General features: G+C 36.2%; 1 protein-coding gene across 1 annotated transcript in view; it reads left to right on the forward strand.

Moving 5' to 3' along the window:
* RIPK4 (receptor interacting serine/threonine kinase 4) overlaps positions 1-18,379 on the forward strand; it is a 29,836-nt gene extending 11,457 nt beyond the window's left edge. Inside the window, exons 2-8 of the mRNA XM_039369198.1 lie at positions 6,115-6,406; positions 11,807-11,955; positions 12,468-12,517; positions 13,223-13,381; positions 14,469-14,569; positions 14,685-14,940; positions 16,111-18,379. Coding sequence (XP_039225132.1) covers positions 6,115-6,406; positions 11,807-11,955; positions 12,468-12,517; positions 13,223-13,381; positions 14,469-14,569; positions 14,685-14,940; positions 16,111-17,288 — 2,185 coding nt within the window. The 3' untranslated portion in view covers positions 17,289-18,379. The remainder of the gene's footprint in view (positions 1-6,114; positions 6,407-11,806; positions 11,956-12,467; positions 12,518-13,222; positions 13,382-14,468; positions 14,570-14,684; positions 14,941-16,110) is intronic.
* The last annotated feature ends 2,188 nt before the right edge of the window (positions 18,380-20,567 follow it).

Genomic DNA, 20,567 nt, shown 5'->3' on the forward strand with positions numbered 1-20,567 from the left:
TAGCCCTTGTCCTCTCTTCATACCAAAGTTTGATTTTGCACAGTGAAATTCTGTGAAGCTATGGCAATTTTCCACTTAGCAATTTTATGTGATGTTATGCATATTTTGAAGAACAAAACTCATGCTTGCTTCCAATCTTAAATAAATGAAATGCTATTATCTAGGTTGATAATGCATCTGTGATTACAGTGTGTGGTTTTCATAGTTTAGCCGACGCTCACAGCATCATGCATTCTCATATGAAATCTGAATCTAATTTTTCTACATTTTTAATATTTATCTTTTTAATTTAAAAAGCACTTTTAACATTTTGAAAAATGGCACCAGAATCCTAAAAATGATTGTGATTAATAGGAGTAAATCAGCTTAATAAAATATGCTTTAAAAGTGGCTTATTTTACCCAATTCAGATAAATGATTATTCAAGTTCAATATCACAGTAAGCTATATTTAAATTTGAAGCATAAGTTTTAAAACTCCTTTTGGCTACATGAAAAGTAGAGAAATGTTTGGCTGAATAATCTCAGAGCTTGTCTGTGTATAAAATATGTATAAAGTCTCCTCCAAAAGCCATGATTTGTTTTTGCCATGGTTTATTGAATAAACCAATAACAAACTAGAGTTTTTCAAATGAGGAAAGTAATTATAGTTTATTCAATCAGTCCTGGTTTTTACCATTTTTTTCCGCCAGTACCCAAAAAACAAATGGGGCAAAAGATAAAAATAAACCAGGATTAAATAAAATAGATGCAGGATTCAGGCAAAGCTGTGTTTAATGAATAGCAACCCATGTTTCTGAATCGTGATTTGTAAAAAAATGTATTTCCCTTTTTTTAGGGTGGATTTGCATTTCATACTAAACCAAACTTGATCATACTGTAGTTCAGTGCTATTTGTGAATCAGACCTACCTGCTTACCAATTATCACCTTGCAACATGACATTCCAGCAAGTAGACAGTGAATGTTCTTGAAATAAAAGATTGCAAAACAATAATCTCTTTGAAAAGAAATTGAACTGATGGCTTGCTAACCTACATTTTGGTGTTCATGAGAGACATTCAGCATGTTAAGGACTATTATAGAAAGCCTATGGCCATATCACTGAACTACAACATTATATTAGAAATCTGTCTCTGTGAAATCTGATAACAAGCTGAGAGGAATTTTGTGCTGGTGATTATTATAATGTACTAAAGTTTAAATTAGAGATCAGCCCTTTATTTTGTAGCTGAAAGGCAAGAAAAGGATAGCATGGGGCTCTTTCATGCATTGCCCACTGTTTGAGTGAGATCTGAATTGTTTGATAATAACATTAGATTATTAGTGATCTGAGAGGCGTCAATGTACAATTGCTCCATCATAAATGCTTAGACTAGTCAACATGAGTCCTTAATTACTTCCTGGAATCTGCTGGGATACAGTATGGTATTACTTCTGGGCTTGACTAAATTAATAACTGACAGTGATGGAGGATTTTGTATTATCTGTCATAGATCATTTATTTTAATAGCCTCATAATGGAAAATCAGTTTAAAATAAAAGTTTCTAAATCAGAAAACAGTCTTTTTCTCCCCCACAAGAAGCCATCATATCCACATTTATAATATTTATATATAAAATTTGCTATTTTTATAGTGGTTTTTTTTACTTTTTATGATGTTTCACTAATTGAACAAATGATAACCTGGATTAAGTAGTGTCTTAAAATAATTGTACAGAGGAATTTGTGTTCATTATTAGAGCATAGAAGAGAAATTAAAGCACAGAGTAGAAAGCATTTTGTTTGAAATTTGGCCACTGTCCATTCCTGCCAAATAGACAAATATTAAAGAATGGTAATAATGTTTCCACTTTAAATAGGCTTTTGTGTTATAAAAATGAAATGTTCATGGATAAATTGGCCTCTTTCAATGGAAATTGTTTAAATAGATATCTAAATTCAGGGTTAATTAAATAGATATTTAATTCAGAGTGTCATTTAATATTTTTTTAATAGCGTGTTCAAAGATTAAACACACATACACACACAGACATGGTTTATTGCCTTTAGTGTTGTTAACCACTCAGAGTCACCTCACAGCGAGATGGGCAGCAAACAAATTTAATAAATAAAATAAAAATAAATTATGCTGGCAGAGTACTTCTGCCACTAAGCTGGCTGTCATCGTTTGCATGAGCTGTACAATTGCTCAACTGAATGGTGATGAAGTGTGAATTAAGAACATAGAACATAGAATAATAGGGTTGGAAAGAAGACCTTAGAGATCTTCTAGTCCAATTCTCTGCTCAAGCAGGAGCTCTATACCATTTTGGACAAATAGCTGTCAAGTCTCTTCTTGAAAACCTCCAGTGATTGAGTACCCACAACTTCTGGAGACAAGCTGCTCCATTGGATTTTTCTCACTGTCAGGGCATTTCTCCTTAATTCTAGGTTAGATCTCTCTTTAATAATCTTCCACTCATTGCTCCTTGTCCTGCCCTTAGGTGGTTTGGAGAAAAGGTTGACCTTCTCTGTGACAGCCACTCAAATATTGGTCAAACATTGCTCCCAGTAGAGTTGTAACTAGTGCACCAGCCAAAGGTACATGATACCTCCTTTGACCATAGTTTCTACATGATGTTGTACCGTAGTAGGAGCCAATAATATGAGAGGATGCTGACTAATTCCTTCAGGGGCAGCAAGAGCCCACTGTGAGCAACTAACAGGAATGATGTCATTGCATCATTGCATTGCCCTGTTGCTTATGAATGGAAATATCTCCAGACTGGTAAGATTTACTCTGGGCTTGTTGCACTTCACTTCAGCCAGTCTTCACAGCCTCCAGATATCACTTCAGGACTTCTATAGCATCTTCAGCCCAGCCCAGGGTGGCAATATGTAACTGAGTACAGATAGTCCTTGACTTACAACAGTTCATTGTGACTGTTCAGAGTTAGAATAGCATTGAAAAAAGTTTTTCACATTTAAGACTGGTGCAGCATCCACATGGTCACGTGATCAAAATTCAGACACTTGCCAACTGGTTCATATTTATGACGATTGCAGGGTCCTGAGTTATGTGTTCAACTTTTGCAATTTTCTGACAAGCAAAGTTAATGGGAAAGCCAGATTCACTTAATAACAGGGTTACTAACTTAACAATTTCAGTGATTCACTTAACAATTGTGGCAAGAAAGGTTGTAAAAAGGGGCAAAACTCCCTTAACAAATGTTTCACTTAGCAACATACATTTTGGGCTCAATTGTGGTCATAACCCGAGGACTACCTGTATCAGCATTCTGGTTATACCTTACCTTGAACTGATGGATGATCTTCCTCAGTGGTTTACATGGGAAAAAGCGTCGAGTCCTGAGAATCCTATGTTGGAAGAAAGCTGTCAAGTGCATACAGGTCAGGGGAGGGATTCATCAATAGACAGGACAGTATTGTCATCAGAAATTTCAAATTTTCCATTAAAAGAAAATTAGCAATGCAGTTTTTTAAAAGTTGAATATAATTGTACAGAATAACTTAATGTCTTTATCAGGGTTAGTGTTACACATTGACCAAACCCCACAGCTCTGTGGGGTGGGGGATTCCTGCCTCTCTTTGAAGACGCCCCTTATTGTTTTTGCCTGTCCCAAGGGAACAAGCAAGAAATGGTAATAATGGCACCCATTGAAAGGTACATGTCCAGAAGGAAGACTGAGCACAAAACAGATTGGGGAACTTTGAGGTTAAGATTGAAGTAATCTTATCCACAGCTTCCTTAACACTTTGAACTTTGTTTGTGTCTTATGAGAACTTATTTTACAACATGGTCTTTAGCTTGGTGGCTTGTTTCATTTATGTGTTAGTTTAGGGCAGTGGTTGGTCTGACCACCTTAGTTAAGCTTCATTTCAATATTCAAGAAATCTTCAACATCCTGAATTCTAAAGCAGCTGGAGCCTGATATATGTGTGATATATATATGTGCTCAGGGAGAAGGACTGTCCCTCTGTTTATTTAGAGACACACCCTTCTTTCACATCATGTCAAAGCACTGTAATATTTCTCTTTGAAGGTATCTCTCTCAAAGGATACTTGCCTTGGGGCAAAAAAGCAGTCACTGTAAAAACTAAAAAAAAAAACCCACCATCTGTTCTTACACTTCAGTTAAAGAACTGGAGTGCGAGAAATATATATAACTAATCAACACTAAAAACCAGCAGCACTAGATATTTTACTTTGAACCATGAACTTGTTAGTTAATTACTGTGTACCATAATTTGAATGACTAATGCTGATTTCATTTATTTCCCATGAAATTCTTTTCATCCAATTGATTTTTTTTTGTTTTTGTCTACAAATTCTGTATATAACAAGAATGATGTAGTATTGTTTCTTGAATGGCCCTATGTTACATGGCACACTGTAATTCCACCAGAATTATTAGAACTGGTTATTGTGACCCCTGCATACAATAGTCTGCATATTTATTTTTAAGATTCTATTCCTTGTTTTCTTATTTATTATTTGGCTTGCTCAAGTGCCTATAACTAAAGGCTTTCAGCTAACTGAAGTGAGGATGCTTTTCTGCTGTTGTATACCAGGGTAGTACAAACCTTGAAAGATTGAAGCAAAGCAGTCTCTCACCAAAAGCTTCCAGACAGTATGAAGTAGTTTATCAAAGGAAATTGCCTTGAATCTTTGTGTTGATAAAGAGAATAATACTGCCTAGGTGAAGTGAAATTAATTTGCTTTTACATTTTTCATAAGTTCATCTCTTTGAGTTGGCTTCCCTTTATTAGAGAAGACTATTTTTTTAGTATTAGTGCCAGAAAAAGAAAGTTACAAATTCTCTGCTTGATTTTGTTTTGTGTACCAGGAACTATACTGTGAGTCCTGTAGGCTAGATTGGGAAATCAAAAAAATCTGCTGAAAAAATGCAATGGGAAACCATTTCTGTATTCTTTCCAAGAATACTACATGGATGTATCTATGAAGTCATCAGGAGCTGAACTTGCTCAAAAGAAATGTTATCTTTTTGTATCAGTCATTCATACAAGCCTATTTTGTGTTCTTAACTTTCAGAAAAGTAAATACAGTAACTTACAGTAAGTAGATGATTGCTAATTGTGTTACCCAGTGCTCCAGAGTTACATGTTAGGAAACCATGATTGGATTGTTTTCATATAAAGCCCTTCATTCCTGTTACTTATTTTGCAAATTGCTGATTATTCCTGTAAAATACAGATAATGAGATAAGAAAGGATTGTGAACAACATGAATTCTACTTCACTCTCCACAATTAATTATAATACAGATTGATTTATATTCACTGTTACTTTTTTCTTTGCCCTCATGAGGTTCTGAAATAATTTACAAATTATGACACATAGAAACCATTACAAGCATTTTGCTTCTAATTGGTTGAAGCTGAGATTTTCCTAGCCAATCTCTACAATAAATTACTTACTAACCTTATTGAATATTGTTCTTTTATCATGATAAATTATTCCATAGGGTTGCAGTAAGAATAAAATGGGATATCCATTTCTGCCTTTGTGTGCTCCTTGAAATAAAAGTCAGATAAAAACATAAAAGTCCTTGAAATCCAGAGTGTGGAAAATTAAGAGACAGTTCAGCCATATCTGAATAGAGCTAGCAGATCTGGACACTGCAGTAATGTAGTGTCCAGATTTAATGGTGGCCTTGATTTTGAATCTCAGATTTGGTACACCTAATTTTAAGTGATCACTTGTTTTACAGCCCAAGTGTAGTTTCCAAATTTTGATTTAATTATCTATAATTAATCATTGATATTGAACTTCTTTGAGAAAGGCTTTGTTTTGCTTACATTTCTTCTGCTCTTTTTCATGTTGGAAGAAGTTCTTCCAAATGTAAACACAGATACAGACCAAATGTTTCAGCAGAATGTATTATTGATGAATGGATTTATGGATTTATGCAGCTAGATTTGGATTACCAAGCAAACTTGATATTCTGCTCTTTAAATAATATCATGAATGAATACGCCTGAGTTTTTGCAAATGAAATTTTATTAAATAAAAAAAAAGTTTTATTCAGAATATCAAAGCTACTGGTACCCCACTGGTAAGCTAAATCATGTATTTCACATTTTCTGTCTAGGGAGCGTACGGAACTATTGGAGGAAGCAAAGAAAATGGAAATGGCAAAGTTTCGTTACATTCTTCCAGTTTATGGCATTTGTAAAGAGCCTGTAGGGTTGGTCATGGAATACATGGAAACAGGATCTTTGGAGAAGCTCTTGGCCTCTGAACCACTACCCTGGGAACTACGTTTTCGAATCATCCATGAAACAGCTGTGGGCATGAACTTCCTTCATTGCATGTCCCCACCTTTACTTCATCTGGATCTTAAGCCAGCCAACATCCTGCTTGATGCTCACTATCATGTTAAGGTAGGTCACAGTCTTTCAGAATGGGATTTTTTACCAATTGGTTCAGGACGAAAGAAAAGATTCACTTAACATAAATTTGCAACTGTCATGCAAGACTTGTTGTAAGCTTAGTAGCAAACTTAAAGAAAGTGATGAATAGGCTAAGAACACCTACAGTTATCTTACAAATTAATTGAAAAAAATCAGAATGAAAAAAGAGAATGTCATTTACCTTGCTCATGAAAGCATTTATCCCAAAGGAAATGTATATTCACTTACCACTCCTTTTTTAAAAATGTATTTATTGTATTTATTGATCAAATTTATACAGTATAAATCTCACTGTATGTGACTCTGAGCAGCTGACAAGTAAAAGATAATAAAAATCCTTACAAAATGTACAAATTTTAAAAAAACTGAGAGAGCATTGTCAAATCACCAACCATTCCCAGGATTGTGTACTACTGATTGAATCCCCATGCTAGTTTGATACTAAGGCAGCTCTTAGTGTTCTTCTGGAAGGCCAAAAAAGTGGGGGCCAACCTTACCTTCAAGGGCCAGATGTTTCATAGGACATTGAGATGGTTCCTCAAGTAATCTGGCCCCATGCCATGAAGGGCTTTAAATGTCATAACCAACACCTTAAATTGGACTTGGAAGCAAACCAGCACTCGAAGTAGTTCACCCAGCAGAGGTATTACATGTACAGTCCTAGTGGTGCCCATAACTGCGCATGTCACCAAATCTGCACCAACTGTGGCTTCTGGAAACTTTTCAAGAGTAGCCCCATGTAGAACATCTTGCAGTAATCCATGTAGACGATGACCAGGGCATGAGTGATTAAGAGAAAGGTTTCCTGGTCCAAGAAAGGATGCAGTTGACCCACAACATGGAGTTGTGAGTCCAGGAGGATCCTCAGATTGTGGTCTAGGTCCAGGTGGGTCAGTGCAACCCCATCCAGGACCAAAAAAGCTAAAGCCCTACATAGAAAAGAGTCCCACACCCACAGCAACTCAAGACTTCCATCGATGCCTATTGTTCCCCATCCAGACCCTCCAGACCTTAGCATTTTTTTTGAATATTCATAAATTATATTATTATATTATATTCATAAATTATATTATTAAATTATATTCATCACATGTGCATTTTGTCTGGCTCTGCCTGGGCTTCTGAAAACTCTAATTTCAAAATGGAATACAAATGCAAGTAAAAAATCAGAAGTATGCATTTACAAGAATGTAATAAAGTTGAAAGAGAAAAGGAAGCAGATGGATCCAAGTCTATGCCCTATCTCTCATTTGCATAGTTACATCTGACAACTAAATAAACAGAAGTCATAGCAACAGGGCTTAATTTTTAATCAAAGTTTATTATTTGCCAAACAATACTTCCTGCATTGTAATCCTATATAAAGGAACACTAAGATGTAGCTGGTATTTCCCAACAGCAATCTAGCTGATGATGTCTAGAATTGTTAACAACTTCCTCTTTAATTAAGTTTGTAAGTCTGCTGCATCCATTACAACCAGTATCTTTTTTCAGTCAGTTTATCTCCTACCATTGTTATGAACGGTCAATTCTAGGCACAAAAGTTGAATTGCTAAAGTACATTACGTAAATTACTTTGAAATGATTTTTTAAGGCAGGCTCTGGAATTTGGGTTCTAAATAGATATTCAGATTTCTTTTTCTTGCAGCAATCCAATACGTGGATAGGCACAGTTTCCATAATTGTTCACAGTCATATTTGCTATATGTATGTCATAAGAGGTGTAGTGCTGCTGTTACTGGACTACTTCCTATGATTGGATATGTATCCCCAACACATTGAGAGAAAGGGCTGACTTGGGAAGGATCAGTTAATGCATGGTTGAAGTCCATTTCCCATCATCTCTATCTGAGTGACAGAGATGATGAGAGAAACTGGGATTTGTAGTTCAGTAACATCTGGAGGGGATATATTGTCCATCATGAGCTTGTAGAAAGCTGACTCAGGCTTTTTTATGATAACTTAGCTAAATAAATTAAGAAAGAATCTTAAAAGTTATTTTCAGAAGGTTTAGTGGTGACAGAGATGCTCTCGTTCTGATATAGTTTTATGTGATTTTTTTACAATGGTTTTCTTCCATTGTATATGAATAATATACCTAGTAGATTATCTAAGTTGCATCATCATATTTCTTCCATTAATCTTTTGTTCTCAAGCAGGCTATCATTTTGAAAGAATTGTGCTATTGAGTAAAATTTGGAAATCTCATATTTCGTGTTGAATGCAAAATATTGAATCACTGCTTTTGACCCTATCCAATTGTAGCCTAATTAAAAATTGCCTGTGTATGTGTGTGAGAGAGATTCCCCTTGATTTTAACAGGGAATATATGAGCAAACATTACATATGCTGTTAAAAAAAAATCTTTAAGGCACCCAGTTTTAAAACTGCAGAACTCTTAGAACAGAGATGGGGAACTATGGCCCTTTTATGACTTGTGGACTTCAACTCAGGAATTCTGGGAGTTGAAGTACACAAGTCATAAAAGGGCCATCGTTTCCCACCTCTGTCTTAGAACATTGCTCTTTTTGTTAATGTGAGGGAACGTTTTACAAAACACTAAATACTCCATGTGCTTCATTTGTCAGTGAATCTAGATATATAAGGATACCCAACTATAGCTTGGGATGTGATTTAAGATCCTACGTTACAAGCTTGTGCTTTAAAATAGAGATTCATACTGTGGACTCAGAAATGCTCAGTGATTCTTAATGACTTTGTCAACAGGCCTCACAAAATATATGAATCATTATAACTGGTTGGTATGCATTCTGTTCTGATAGGAATGAAATTTCATGACTAGCAAAAGCAGGAAAAAAAGAAAATAATTTTAAATCATTTTTTTTCTTTCACCAACCAGAAGCACAATGTAATTTAAATATCCCTGATTTTTTTTCTATTTTTTCCTCATAGTTTTTTAAATAATCTAAACTTTTTACAAAAACAGTGAAGTTAGATTATATCTTTCTTTCTTCTTTACCTCCTTTCTGCTCCCACCACTTTTGCTACTTCCTTGTTGTTAATTTATAATTAAATGTGATTTAGTTCCCCAACCCATTTACTCTGTAAACAGCACCTAATCATTAGCTAATATTGGCACTTCACCATCTGGCTAACTTTTAAAAATCCATGTGTAGGTGATTTGCAATAGTGTATACATAATATTGTCTATCTGAACTTTGGGATGATGAATTACAAGTCAAAATAAATAGTCTTTAATCAGCAATTGTCAAAACATTCTGTTTTTTAATTCTCTCACTCTTTATCGCCTTCAGATTGCAGTCCATACATATACAGGTAGTACTTGACCTACAGCCACAATTAAGCCCAAAATTATATTGTTAAGTGAAACAATTGTGAAGTGAATTTTGCTCCATTTTATGACCTTTCTTGCCACAGTTGTTAAGTGAATCACTGCAGTTGTTAAGTTAGTAAAACGGTTGCTAAGTGAATCTGGCTTCCCCATTGAGTTTGCTTGTCAGAAGGGCACAAAAGGTGATCATATGACCCTGGTACACTGCATCCATCATAAATGTGAGTCAGTGGCCAAGCCTCATAAATTTAGATCATGTGATCATGGGGATGCTATAAAGGTCATAAGTGTGAAAAATGATTATGTCACTTTTATCAGTGCCATTATAACTTTGAATGATCACAAAATGAACTGCTGTTAAGTCGAAGACGACCTGTACTATATATGAAATCAGTTGAATTTAATTTGACAGGATTTCTGAATGGACATGTTTTCCTGATATGGCTTCTATTGCATATTATTTTATCCTAAATATTTATCTTTATAGTTGATTCTTATAAGAAGGGGTTTATTTCTTTATATACTCAGGAAGTGGAAAGCTTCTGTATAGTATTGTACAAGATATCATTAATTGATTTGCTGGCATTATATTCTTAGAATGCTTTAGTAAACAAATTCTTAGAATATAGAGAATGTAAAGGGCAATACTTCTGCACAATGGCTACAGAAGCATGGACAATTCACAGCAATTATTTTGAAACTGCTAAATTGTTTCTTTTTCACTCTTTAAAAATCCTCTGTATTGGGAATAAATCAAGTACAAATTTGGAGAAGTATTGCTCATATTTTACCAAATAATTCCCTGACACTGGGCTGGCTATAGAGGAGTGGGAACTTCTTTTTTCCTTACAATAAAACTTTTTGTTTATTCTCTGGACCAACATATTCGTTGCCATTTAGGCAAAACTTATCCTTCTGAGTTGATTTTTCTTCATCAAACCATTCACTCAGCCTGTTAAAATCTGTCATGTATTTTGAAATGCTTGTTGCTTGGAGGGAAAAGCAGCATTAATTTTAGAGGAAGAGTGCACTTGGGAATCAAACTAGAGTAAAGCATTCAAGACCAAATAATCTCAGCATTTCATTTTTCCTTTCAAAAAAACTGAAGGTTTTAAAAAAAAATTGGCTGGACTTGTACTTGACAAGATGTGCTTGTTGTGATAAAGGGGGGGGGAGAGCATTTTTAGCATCACAAGGACAAATTGTATAATGGTCTGAGTCTCTTTGGATTAAAATTTAATTTGTCAGCTACTTGAAAAGCTACACAGAATAACAGATATGTACAATATACACATGGAACAAACTGGAAGTGTGGAAAATGAAATGCAGAAGGCAATGATAGGTGCCTTTCATTGTACTTTGAAATTGCAAATGTGCATGCTTGCGTTGATGAGCTCATTAATTCATGTAACCTTACATAATAAAATGCACACACAACCTTTGTCCCTGTTTGAGAAATTATAGCTCACTTGAAATTTCTGTTTGGGGTTCCTTTACTTAAGAATAGCAGCAGTCCAGAAGTTTTAGTGTTCCTCACTTGAGGGAGGGATATTTTCATTTTTAATGGGAGATTAGTATCTTTGCCTTTTTGTCTTAGGTGGAAGGCAAAAACGCATTGATGATAAACAACTGGGCATAGTGTGTTTTTAGACATGAATACATGTGCATCTCTACAAGTTCAGCTTTCTGCACATGTTGTGTTAGTGTTAGGGCTGTATACTTGTATATTGGGATATATTCATAGGAGATTGCCTTGTAATAAGGTGAGAATTAAAACATTTCCTATGATTATCAGAAGAATTAAAGAAGTGAACACACTAGGAAGTAACCAGAATTTTATTCTTTTGAAAGCATTGGCTTGATAATTATTTGAATAGGATATTTCTGCTATTAGTCATCTACTTTAATTGGTTGCTTAGTTGCTTTTCGCCAGTTATGGACTGTATGGGGACAGGCTGGGTTCACATTTTTGCTTTCCAGTTTTACACAGTAGTCTAGGACTGCAAGATAGGAAGATGAAATATTTGGGAAAAAAATAAACCTCTCATTTTTATCAGATTTCAGACTTTGGATTGGCCAAGTGCAATGGGCTTTCTCATTCTCATGATCTCAGTATGGATGGACTTTGTGGCACTATTGCATATCTGCCACCAGAACGAATTAAAGAGAAGAATAGATACTTTGATACAAAGCATGATATATATAGGTAAGTGTCTATTCTGCTTTTCTTCTTTTCTTTCCTTGTATCTATTTCTCATTGGTAGTTGCTAGCCCCAGCCCAGCTGCCTTAAATATAACTCTGCTGGATAGACTGGAGGATAATTGAATCTGTGGCAAGCCCTGTGCTATGAAGCCTTCACCAGCTTTGAAGACAAGTGCTACCGAAAACTGGTAAAAATCTGTGACTGGAATCACAGAATAAGACCCACAGTTACTGCAGCAGTGAATTTCCAGTATCTCCATTGTAATAGACTCTGCACTTGCAGACTGGGATTGTCTGTTTCCACAAGTGAACTGCACATCAGCATGTCTTCTTTGAACTTGAAAGACTACCATATAGACTATTGCAAGAGAATTTTTATGTTCTTGAAATTTTGACAAGTTTTGCCATTTCGGATCTGATAATCAGATGTAATTAGCATTGTGAGACGTAGCTGTAAACACAACATACTATATGCATTAATGGTTTTATAAAGGTATTAATTATGTCTTTTGCAGCTTTTCCATTGTTATCTGGGGAGTTCTGACACAGAAGAAGCCTTTTTCAGGTAAGCAAGCAATATCTCTTCTTGTGAATCATACTGTAAATGACTGTGTCAAACAGAATTCCTCCCTGGACAAAATGCGTTTATTGTGATATGGTTACCCTTCAAAATATCCAGCCATAATAACTGATTGCATTCATCCATCCCAACTACTAAAATATTGTCTATATCATATGAGGATGGCTTTCCTACTAGCATTTCTCTCTTAAAAGCTATCTGGGGAGCTATCAGATGTGAGAAATTCCAGAAAAGAACATTGCATTTACCATTCATGTTAGTCATGGAGGTATATGAGATGAAGTCTCTAAAGAAAGAGTAGTTGAATTATATGGAGTTGCTTATAATGTGGGATAGCATGTAAAAAAGTCAAATGAGTGACTTCTGTCACCAGTATTAGCTCTAGACGTTACTACTTTGAGGATTATGATTTACAGCTATTGAAAGGAAATGCATTGGGTGTATTTTCCATGCTCCGCCTCCAACACTGATGCCTTTAATATAGCGATGTATACCGTTCATCTTTTTGTTTCATTCTGTTCAACAGTCCATTTATAGATAGTGTTACATGTATAGCATGTTACTAGATATTGAAGGATTAGATGTTAAGAAAAAGAATCTTATTGGTGGAAAAATGTCTGTCTGGCACTAGAAAGGGAATCTAAGAAGGAAGCATCTACCTGATATGTATTTTCTGCTTTCCATCTGTAGAAGAAAATAACATTCTGCACATTATGGTAAAAGTGGTTAATGGTCATCGCCCAGAACTGCCACCTGTTTCCAAATCCAGACCTCGTGCCTATAATAACTTGATCAAACTGATGCAAAAGTGCTGGCAAGATGACCCTAGCAAGAGGCCAACGTTTAAAGGTGAACTTTGCTTCTAATCAAATTCCTTGGTAAAATAATGAGTCATTTCAGGGTAAAAGCCTGCATTAATCCCCAGTGGAGCCCCACCAAAATCTGGTTAAAAATGATGAATACAAAATATACACAATGCATTATTGTGCTGGCAATAGTCAGGGAACATCCTATTACAGGAAAAGGATTACAGGAGAACTTGTCTAAACATGAACAGTTGATTTAGGCATCAGATGTGTACCAATCTAGTTAACTCCCCAAATTGCTGCTTAGGGTGGAACTTTCTAATCTGAATTAGCTTTGCTACAATATATTCAACACAAAGCAAACATATCAGAAGCCTCATTTTTTATTCTGGCTTCAGTGGTGCAAATTCGTTCTGGATGTTTAAAAAGCATTCAGATTCCATTGCATAGGCAACCAAACCTCAGGTGAGATTCTCACCCCCCATTTGAGTCTACCTTTTTTCCAATTAAAAGGAGAGGTAGGGAACTGCTGAATTGCCTCCTCCATAACATGCAGCATCTGCTGCTCAGGGCAACAGTCTCATCCTGTTGTTAGTCTTGGGACGACAGAAAGCTACCATTGCAGTTATCTTGCAAATATCATTTTTTTTGGGGGGGGGGAGTGGGAATAAGAGCCAGAGAAGCATTGACAGCTCTTTTAAAAAATGTTTAAAGTTGAAATCAACTTTGACCCTTCTGCAGTTACCAATCTTCACTGTTCCCCAGTTTGTGGAACAGATTAAAATATGGCTGTACATATATTTTTAAAATGTGGAACTGGCATTCAGCATTTTGCTTCAGTTGACTCAATCAGGATCACCTTGTATTTTATTGATAGTGCAGAAGTTCTTCATGGTTGTGTGTTAAGAGGAATTTTTTTAAAAAATGGTGGAAAGATGTGTATTGAGCTGGTGAAAATGGCTACTTTTTTGTGTTGTGTTTAGTTTATTGGAGGAGTTAGCCAAGCTACTAGGCAAGGCAAAACAACTAAGCATTATCTGAATTATCTGTAAAATATCCCTTTAGTGAAAAGGAAGGTCTATAGCAAGTGTGAAGAAAATAAATTGTATCTTTTTTTTTTTTTTTTTTAGAAATTACTTCTGAAACAGAAGAGCTCTGTGAAAAACCAGAATATGAGAATAAGGACATGTCAGTTGAGGAGGATGCAAAGGTTTCACAGACCTATCCTAAGGTATTTATTACAGCAATATATGGAAAATTGGGTGAATTTTAATATGTTCTCTGATCTTTCACTCAGCTCATATTTTAATTTGAAATGTTTCTTTTCCTCATCCCCTATTTTCCAGGAGATGTCCAGTATTTCCCAGCTGAAACAAGAACCTGATCCTGCGTCAGTTAAGGATTACAGCCTCTCTGAATTATTGTCCCAGCTGGACTCAGGAATTTCACACACAGAACAGCCCGAGGAACTCAGTCGCAGTGCCTCTGAATCTAGGCTTGCCACCAGTGACAAGAGACTGTCCGGAGTGTCCTCTGTAGACTCCGCCTTTTCTTCACGAGGTTCCCTGTCACTGTCGTTTGAGAGGGAGAATTCTGGAAGTGGTAAGTTTTGCTGGGCAAGGTGTAGTCAAATGTATATGTTTGGGGTAGGGGCAAAATAATTCAGAAAGAGATGGTAACTGATGTGATCGAAGCAGCGCAAAGCACCCTCTGGTCTTTTCTTTTTTGCATGAGAGTTAGCTGTACAAATTGCATGACATGTTGCGTATGAATTCCTAAATGCATTTCCAGGCATGTTATGGACTATGATTCTGGCAATTAATTAGCTAAATAGGCTGTCTGGATGTCATTCCATTTGCAATTGCTGAAGGATTATAGGGAAACTGTTTTTATGCAGGGAGAAGCTATACTGATTTAAGTCAAACATCTCTGAATTAGCTTTCCATACTTTTAAGAAAATAGAGGTATTTACTAAAATTTGCTACCTGAATTACTTAATTTATATATATGAGATATTTGAACTTGTATATATGGGAATACCAAATTGTGGTTCCTACTTTAGTTTTTGACAGCAATGTTCAAGATCAATGTAATATATGGAATTTACAGCTAAGGCTATAAAAGGACAGTTGAAGCACTAAACACTGAAGAACACATAGCTCTGATTAAATGTCTACCTATATTGAATATTGAGAGCCATTTTGGTGTAGTGGCTAAGGCATCAGGCTAGAGATGGTGAATTCTAGTTCCACTTTAGGCACAAAGCCAGCTGGTGACTTTAGGTTAGTCACTTTCTCTAAGCCCTAGGAAGAAAGCAAGGGCAAACCTCTTCTGAAAAACCTTGTCAAGAAAACTGTTGTGACTTGTCCCAGTAGTTCCTGAGAATTGAATACAACTTGAATGAAAAATATTGAATATTAGAATATTACTTATACTTAAATATTTAAGATGTGTCAAAAAGCTAAACTAACTTTAGTTCTGTGGGTGAGCATGTGCCTTCTTCCACATGCAAACTAATTTGAGTATATGTAAGTCAACAAGCCAAAAGATCAATGAATGAATAATAAATGCTAATAGTCAGATACCAAAGTATGAATAGTGAGATAAAAGCATGGAAAATTTTCCCAGAGGTCAAAAAAGTGTGTGGAAGAGTTCAGAATTTCCCAAGTATCAGCAGGGAAACTGTCCTATTTTATCTAATGGAACTCCTGGCCCTTTTGTGTTTCTGTGAAAACCAGACTGAAACACAACAATTTGTTTTTGCTTCTCCAGACATTGGTACCACAGATATCCAGAAAAGAAAACTGACTGAGGCAATCACATCTGGAGACACTGGTAAACTGATGAAAATTCTTCAGCCTCAAGATGTAGACCTCATTTTGGATGGGAACGGTGGCCTTCTCCATTTGGCTATTGAATCAGGCCAAGAAGAATGTGTTAAGTGGCTACTACTGAACAATGCCAATCCCAATCTGACCAATAGGAAAAACTCTACACCCCTCCATATTGCGGTAGAGAAGAAGAACAAAAGCATTGTTGAGCTGCTTCTTACAAGGAAAATTAATGTGAATGCCAAAGATGAGGACCAGTGGACAGCTCTTCATTTTGCCAGCCAAAACGGGGATGAACTGATCACAAGAATGTTGCTTGAAAAGAATGCCTTGCTGAATGAAGTGGATTTTGAAGGAAGAGCACCAATCCACGTTGCTTGCCAGCATGGTCAAGAGACTATAGTGCGCATCTTTCTGAGGAAAGGGGTTTATGTTGATGTCAGAGGAAAAGATCATTGGGTGCCTTTACATTACGCTGCATGGCAAGGCCACTTACCCATTGTGAAGCTTCTGGCCAAGCAGCCTGGAGTCCATGTGAATGCACAGACTGTAGATGGAAGGACCCCTCTTCATTTGGCAGCCCAGAGAGGACATTACAGAGTTGCTCGAATACTAGTAGAACTCCAGTCAGATATCAATATAAGAAATGTGTTTTTTCACACTGCCCTTCATATAGCTGCTGAAACTGGCCACACTAGCACTTCCAGGCTGCTTCTTAACCGTGGAGCAGATATAGAAGCAACAACAGCAGAAGGCTATACTGCCCTTCACCTAGCAGCCCGTAATGGCCATTTATCCACAACCAAGCTGTTGATCGAAGAAGGTGCCAATATCCTGGCAAGGGGTCCTTTAAACAGGACAGCACTGCATCTTGCTGCTGAAAATGGACATGATGAGGTGGTAGAGGTCCTTGTCAACCTAGAAAATATAAATGATTCAGATGAGGAAGGGTTGGTGGCTCTGCATCTTGCTGCAAAAGGTGGACACACACAAACAGCTGAAGTTCTGTTAAACCATGGTGCCTGTATCAATATGCAGAACTTTGCATTTCAGACCCCACTGCAGTTGGCTAAACAAAATGGGAGCAACACTATTATCACGCTGCTCAGCCAGAGATAGGTGTTTGCTTTCTAATACATATGGGACAGGCTAATGATGACCATAGCATGAGTATCTGCTTAAACTTCACATATAGGTCTAACTTCCATCTTTGCAGAAGCTACTTCTTGATGTGGCAATTCAGTCTAATAAACTGAGCAGACAAGGGAGTAAGAGTCATAAGTTCTGGGTTCGATTTCATACTTCCGTGTAAAGGAGCGCTGAGTAACCCCTTAGTGAAGACATGATGTTCTTTCCCCATACTTCAACATCATGGGTGTTGGCTCACTGGAATGATGATATGAAGAGATTTAAAAAAAGAGAGAGGGTTATCCCTTATTCTTTTCAGTGTAAAGTCAGTTTCTAATATTTCAATCATTCTTTACATTCAATGGGTGAGGTATCTTTAAATGTCACTCTGGAATGTTTTTTTTTTTAAATTGATTTTTCCTTGACTATTTACAATCCATACAAGTGTCTGCATTCCTGAAAAAGTACTGCAGGGATAATTGTCCTAAAGCCACATAGAAATTAAAATCCCAGTTTTATTATTCAAAAAAAGTAAGAAGTGCCTATTTCAAAACTACACATTTCTAGTTCTCTGATGGTCAGTTTTTCCATGATCATTACTGTTAGCTAATGCTTACGATAACAACTATGAGCATCCCTGTGTTAATTAGAAAATCATTTCTAATATGCAGTACCAGCTTCTGTATATATACAATGTATATGCATAATATTTCAACCTTCAACATGTGATTAAATGGAAGAAAGCACAAGTACAATAACATTTGTACAAGTGTGCATAAGCACATGAAAATTTTATTTCATTAAATGTAAGAATAGGTTGTATCTATATGTTTCTTTTTAAGTGTTGTAAATTACAGAACCACAGGTATAGCAATGTCTCCAAAACAGATTTATCATGTATAATAGACTAATATAAAAATATACTGTGTATATAATTCAGGACATTGCATGCTCTTTTTTCTACAGAAGAAAATGGAGGTTTTTTAGGTCTGGGTATGTTTTAATACACCTTTTGTAATGTTCATTATTTTCAGAAGTTCACATGTGATCTGTTTTACCAATAAAATAAGTTGAAAAATGGCTTTTGAGAAAATAGTTGTGCTTTATATTTAAAGAACAATTGTGTTTTATGAATTTATATTTGTTTGCTTACATCATAGACACATCCCTGCCAGAAATATTTTGCCAGGGAATATTTCCATCTTACAGAATGAGACATGACTGCCCATTGCATTCTATAATGACCATTTTCCAAAATTGGTGCCTCCAGATACGTTTGATTACGGTTCTCATTATGCCCTAACCAGTATAGACAATGGTTCAATTGGGATGATTTATTTTATTTAAAACATTTTTATAGCCACTCATCTTTAAACCAAACTGGGCATTTATACCAAGACTAGAACAATATGTACATAATAAAAGCTTATTCTGTAATTTCTCATCACATACGTAATTTCCAAGACAAATGAAATTTCTGGGCACTCTGTCTCATTCATCTGGTTGATGGTGTCATCAATTGCTTAAACAAGTTATGCAAGACGTTCTGCTTCAACTGGTGCTGAGTTGTTACGATACATTGCTAATGTCAATAAAGTCATGATTATGGGAGAGGACGATATCAGGTGGAACAAACTGGACCCCCAAATTGATCAATATAATCTTTTAGTTACAAGATCAATGGAACAGAGTGTAAATAATAGATTAAGGATAGTACTAAACCAGGGGTAGGCAACCTTGGCTCTTTTATGACTCGTGGACTTCAACTCCCAGAATTCCTGAGCCAGCATAGCTCAGCTTGGAAACCTCTTCCTCAGCGTGGCTGGCTCAGGAATTCTGGGAATTGAACTAAACTGAGAGAGAATGCACATAATTTAGATATATGTTCATAAAGCAGCAAAATATATATCCCATAATTTTGTTGGTTGCTCATAAGTAGCTCAAAGAATCAGTTGCAATTCCTAAATATAATGTTTAGGAAAGACAGTGAAAAAAAATTTGCCCTTAAAAATATAAACCAGGTAACATAAAAAGTGTGAAATATCCTTAGTGGGATGATAGAAAAGTTCCTTTATACAGTTCGATGGAAGTGCTTATCATTTAGTGGTTTCTTCAAATGTCGAAAAAGGAACTTGGGTTAACTTGAATGAGCTGTTGCAAAAGCAATAGGCCATGTTAAAGAAAGCATCTTTCCCATTCATTCTTCCCTGGGTGAGAGCCTTGAAGAACACATAAAGAACTCTAATAATTGTTTCCCTTTCTCACTTGTCAAGACTGGCTGCTATCTTGCTTTTTGAATGGGTGGCCTTTGCATATTATAGTCTTCCCCAACATCTCCAACAGGGTATCTTGGTTTTTAAAACAACCTTGCATGAGTCTGGTTTTTCTAGTAAACCTGTCTTGCAGAGTCCAGATTGTGCAACAGAAGGGTTATGAATGAAAAAATGTGAGATCTGCCTACAGGGTTGTTAATGATAAATCAACATTCTTTTTCATTGCCACAGAAAATCCAGAGCATGTTCAAACGGTAAGCTTATTCAGGCAATTTGAGACCTGTAGGAACAAAGATAATAGCTCTCCATTAGCATAGCTTTTTAATAAAACTGTCAGTGGAAGAGTGTGTTGCAAAGGCTGACAGTGTATCAAGGAACTGTTTGTAAATTAAAGAGGAATACTTTAAAGCCAGAGATGCAGTGTCATGGGAGTGTCCCTATTTCTAGACCAGTGTTTCTCGACCTCAGCAACTTTTAACATGTGTTGATTTCAACTTCCAGAATTCCTCAGCTAGCATGATTCTGTTAGTTAAGATCCACACGTCTTAAAATTGCCGAGGTTGAGAAGCATTGCTGCAGAGACATGGGCACCTGTTTTATTTCATATTTGTCAATGTAGTTATCCCTTCAAGCTTTAAATATTGAGTCTTCATTGGCCCGCCTAAGTTCATTTTATGATTAAGAGAGGGGGAAAGTAAGACTGAACTCACAGACCATCATTTTTCCTTACCAGCAAACCTCTTAGGAGAAACACAACAGGGCAGAAATGTGAAAGGCTACACGAGAACCGTTTTTCCCTTAAAGAAGACCTGCCTATATATTGATGAATTATTTATTCAAAGACTAAAATTGTCTCCAGTTAACCCATCTATTTCATGGATTCCCTAAACCACCTCCTCAGCCCACGTTTTGCCTTTCCCTTTCCCCTCCCTGTCTCATTTCTCTTTCCAGTAAAGAATCTGACTAATATTTCCTTCTGAGATTTTTTTAAAAGGCA

The sequence above is a fragment of the Crotalus tigris genome, unplaced genomic scaffold (genome assembly GCF_016545835.1).
Source record: "Crotalus tigris isolate CLP2741 ecotype Arizona unplaced genomic scaffold, ASM1654583v1 scf7180000017601.7605149639:7615979, whole genome shotgun sequence".
Lineage (NCBI taxonomy): Eukaryota > Metazoa > Chordata > Lepidosauria > Squamata > Viperidae > Crotalus > Crotalus tigris.